This window comes from Octopus bimaculoides, chromosome 15 (assembly GCF_001194135.2).
Source record: "Octopus bimaculoides isolate UCB-OBI-ISO-001 chromosome 15, ASM119413v2, whole genome shotgun sequence".
In the NCBI taxonomy this organism is placed as follows: Eukaryota; Metazoa; Mollusca; class Cephalopoda; order Octopoda; family Octopodidae; genus Octopus; species Octopus bimaculoides.
In genome coordinates, this window is record NC_068995.1 from 15,863,329 (window position 1) to 15,867,875 (window position 4,547).

At 36.5% G+C, this 4,547-nt stretch overlaps 1 protein-coding gene across 1 annotated transcript in view; it reads right to left on the minus strand.

Moving 5' to 3' along the window:
* Positions 1 to 2,924: 2,924 nt before the first annotated feature.
* The window catches only part of LOC106882530 (inter-alpha-trypsin inhibitor heavy chain H3), a 53,193-nt gene continuing 51,570 nt past the window's right edge, over positions 2,925 to 4,547 (minus strand). The window contains exons 18-19 of the mRNA XM_052973456.1: positions 3,644 to 4,003; positions 2,925 to 3,147 (exon numbers count right to left, since the gene is read on the minus strand). Of these exons, the coding sequence (XP_052829416.1) occupies positions 2,948 to 3,147; positions 3,644 to 4,003 (560 nt within the window). The 3' untranslated portion in view covers positions 2,925 to 2,947. The remainder of the gene's footprint in view (positions 3,148 to 3,643; positions 4,004 to 4,547) is intronic.

Consider the following 4,547-nt stretch of genomic DNA (forward strand, 5'->3'; position numbering starts at 1 on the left):
ACACACACACACACACAAACACACACACACACACGCACACAAACACACACATATGCAGAGAACATATACACAGACGCATCTAGACGCACATGCAATCAGCCAGGCAAATCGTCACCGGATACTAGACACCGCCGCAGACACTGCGGCGCACATATTTCTACCCCACATTTACCATGATATATGTACTCACACACACACACACACACACACACTGAAAAGGGTCTAATGATGTTGTCATGACAAAAAGCCTCACAGATCCGGGTGCAGTTTAAAATTACTAATCCTTTTAGAATTAGGCCACTTTTCAGGTTTCCTTTCGTTATTTTATATGTTTTTTTTTTAAATTTAAGTCTTCCATCACGTGTGTTAACATTGCAACAGAGCCACAAGAATAGCTTGTGAGAGGTGGAGATGAGTCAATTACATCGACTCCAATGTTCAACTGGTACTTACTTTATCGATCCCGAAAGGATGAAAGGCAAAAATCAACTTGGACGGAATTTGAACTCAGAAAGTAGCGACGGACGAAATATCACTAAGCATTTCGTCCAGCGTGCTAACGTTTCTGCCAGCTCACCGCCCTTACGATGTTAATGATACAGTTGATGATGAGGATAGAAGGAGGTCAAGGATGAAGATACTACTACTACTACTACTACTACTACTACTACTACTACTACTACTACTACTACTACTACTACTACTACTACTACTAGAGGTAATGACATCCTTTTCTTTGCTAGTCACAAAGGCCCAAAACTTGATAATAATCCTTTCTATTATAGGCACAAGGCCTAAAATTTGCGAGTAGGGGGTAAGTCGATTACATGAACCTCGGTGCATAACTGATACTTATTTAGTCGACCCCAAAAGGATGAAGGGCAAAGCGACCATTTTTATCTATTCACAAGTGCTACATGTAATTCCACCATGATGTATTATCCTCTTGTGCAGCCCTTGTGGCCAAAAAGGAAGAAATCATTATTATTATATCAATATTCGTACAACAGTTTAGACTCTTGGAGAAAAACCTCCTACCATAAGGATACAACGCGTAACCTTATGGTATTGGGCCATGATTTATATCTTCTTTCCCTCCTTCGTCTGTACCATAATTGATTTCCAGCTCTAGAACACACTCAGCAGTTAGATTCATATATCGTTAACTTTAACTTTAAAAATTTGCTTACCGAAATTAAACGGTTAGCCACGAGTTGACTGTGTTTAAATAACGCCTGAAGAACCTGCCAATTCATGTAATGTATGATGCAATCTGTTAAGACTACATTAAATAAAGAACACTAGCGAGACAATAGTCGCAAATTTAAACTCCCTTCATTTGTTGTTTACTGTACTTGCGTCACATGAAGATTCCCGCAAAGTTATGCCAGATACGATTAGAATTTACAAAGCAGAGAGCAGAAGAAATTCTGGAAAGAGTTCTCTCCAACTCCATAGCAACTCTGCCAATTCAATGACATAGATATTGATTAAATAGCCATTAAGAAATAGTTATTAAATAACTATTAATATTGGTTTTTAACCCTGTGAGAGTTGGGTGTAGTTGAATATATCAACAAAATGTACATTGGTACCATTTAAGCCCTGAGCATAAAAAGCTGTTTGCAGAAACACGCTATCGTATCGTTTCTTCTGCTTCGATGTACTGTAATTAACCGATAGTATTGCTGCCGCCAGTTGGGCTGAGCTTTGCTAGACTAGTTAGAGCGGTGGATAATATATCTGCTGACATTTGCTCAGCTACTTTACGATTTGAGTTCAAGTCGCAATAACTTTGGCCTTTCTTTTCCCTGAAGTCGATGGAATAAATGCTACTGAAGCCATAGGGGTGACAGATGTTATTGATTATATTCCTTTTCCCAAGTATTCTTTTATACGTTTCAGTCCTTAGGTTGTGGCTATGCTGGAGCACCACCACGTTTCTTACTTATCGTATAAAATCAACAATTCAATAACGACTAACATATCACTTTCATAGCTGCGTTCCTCAATCTCGTTCCTTTGACGTCACTATTGAAAGAGGGTTTGATATGCCTATTTCTCCGTAACATTTCCTGCATTCCATGTATGAAACTATATCTGCGATACATGTAACTGTTCCTCTTTTTGAACTCTGTTCGTCGCCTTCACACCTGTTACTTGGTTCTTGGTTACATTCAGCAGAATTCGCTGTGGGCCAGTTCCCTGATTCGAGATAAATTCGTCTCTTCCTCCAACAAGCCTTGAACACAGTAAACGAAGGTTCATAGACACTGTTTTTCTATCCATGACGAATTAATAATATTCGGAATTACTCGATCAAAGGTCTATTTTAGAGATGAGTTCTTTGGTTTCCTTTCATGAACACCATTCTAATAAACATTCCTTGCATCCTTTCAACGAAGCTATTTCTGCTGCGCTTATTAGTGTCAATATATTAGAAGTCAAAAGTTATCGATCTCAAAGATGAATTTGTTTGGTCTAGTTTCTTTCTTACCCCCATGCAAGAATTCATAAGAAATATAGATAATCAAATCCCACCGTGGTTAAATTTACCATTCATCTTTTCGAAGCCGATAAAATAAAGCACAAGTCAGGTTACTAAAGTCGATATAACAAGAATTACTCTTATTTTTCTGTTTTTCTGTCGACAATTTTCCATTATTTCTTCTGCTTCGTAAGTGATCTGTGCCTCTTAATGAAACATATTTTCATTTAGGTAGCTATGGAACTTGGTACCTATGTGTCTTTTTTACAGAAAAATCCATAAATATACAAATTGTAAACATGGATCTCTAAAATGCACAATGATCATAAAATCGGTAAAAATATATCTCCTTAAGCAAAAAATATTTATTTGGGTGAATGTTCCAGTCACACATACGTATACAATTGATGCTCCTTAGAACTATGAAATATTGATGAAATAAATGTAAATTTATGTGATTTAGTTTAAACCAAGCTTATCAATGTCAATCTTCCAGCATGGGATCAGAGTATTCATTAAACCTGGTTTAAGTTGCAGGACTGTGTGAACAGATCGCTTGTATTGTTTTCTCGGTGCCGTAATTTTTAACCTTGCTTCGGTTTTATCTTTTGAAGTTTTGTGTTCCTTCATGAGGTGACCCTTCATTGGAATGAAACGGCCTAAAATAATAAAAGAAATATATTTCAATACATTCAGATAGTTTATCAAAACGAAATAGATCAAATAAAGAATTATAGTCATAAAAATCGATAGACAAGATAAGATAAGAGGAGGGTTTGAATAATTCACATTTGTAAAGAGAAGTGTTTCGTTCAACATACTTAAACAACCCTTTCTTACGGACCTATTGAGTGGGATGGGATACTCGTCCTGAAGAAAACTCTAACTTGGCCCCACCTGCAAGCTCGTGCGCTGTTTATCTTGGTATGAGAACGCTATGTCGGGCACATATGGTTGTGATGTATGTACCTGGTGTACTCTTAATAGACAGGTAGTCATGATAAATATACTGGACTTCGTATATTTGTACCCAATGTCACTTTGATGACACACACAGGTCTCTTCCTTAGTAATAATAATAATAATAATAATAATAATAATAATAATAATAATAATAATAATAATAATAATAATGAAAAATACAAAGCAACTCACCAATAACTCCAGATACTTTTGGAGAGAATCCTTTGTCGTCCATGAGAAAGAAATCTAAATAACCATATTTAGGGCCCATACGTGCGTGTAAGTTCCGTCTGATAAGAAACGTTAAACCAGGATTAATTTCTATTTCCACAAGCGTTCCTTTTCCATTCACTTCGCAAGATGCTCCAGCAAAGGCGATATCTGCTTCATGCTTCCAAATAAGGCGTTTACCGTCGAATACTATCTGGTGCGTTGCTATCATTATTTCTACATCGGCAGTTTTAATATAAACTTTACCGATGTATGTCCTGTTTGGACGACCGGGTTTATAACTTCCTGTACCTTCTAATATTTTCGCTGTCACATTGATTTCTGTAGTGAGAAAAACATAAAATACTTATATCAGCAATAATAATAATAATAATAATATTAACAAAAGTGAAAAATACATAGCAATTCACCAATAACTCCAGATTCTTTTCGTCGTTCATGAGGAAGATATATAAATATTCATATTTAGGGACCTGATCCAGTAGCAGGCATTGGTACCCATCGCTTGTCATCTTAACTGATTCGAAGTGTTATGTACATTGCTTTGTCTTGGTATAAAAGATGGGCTACAGCACATATTTTGCTCAATACCATCGATTTGCTTGTCAGTAGGTTGACCAGTTGAGCATGTCCCTTACCGGCTGACAATAAGTGTGCCTCTGATTACGAGCAGACGTAATGGCAGAGCATCATAGCCATATGTTGATAGGAGTTATTTGGGGTTTGAATAATTCACCTGTATTTAAAAAGTATTTAGAATGAACGTATTGTGGTCATTACCTGCACTAGGAGCGTGCCGTGTTACTGTCAACAGAGAATAAAACATCGGAACATTAATGTTATCATTATATATATATATATATAT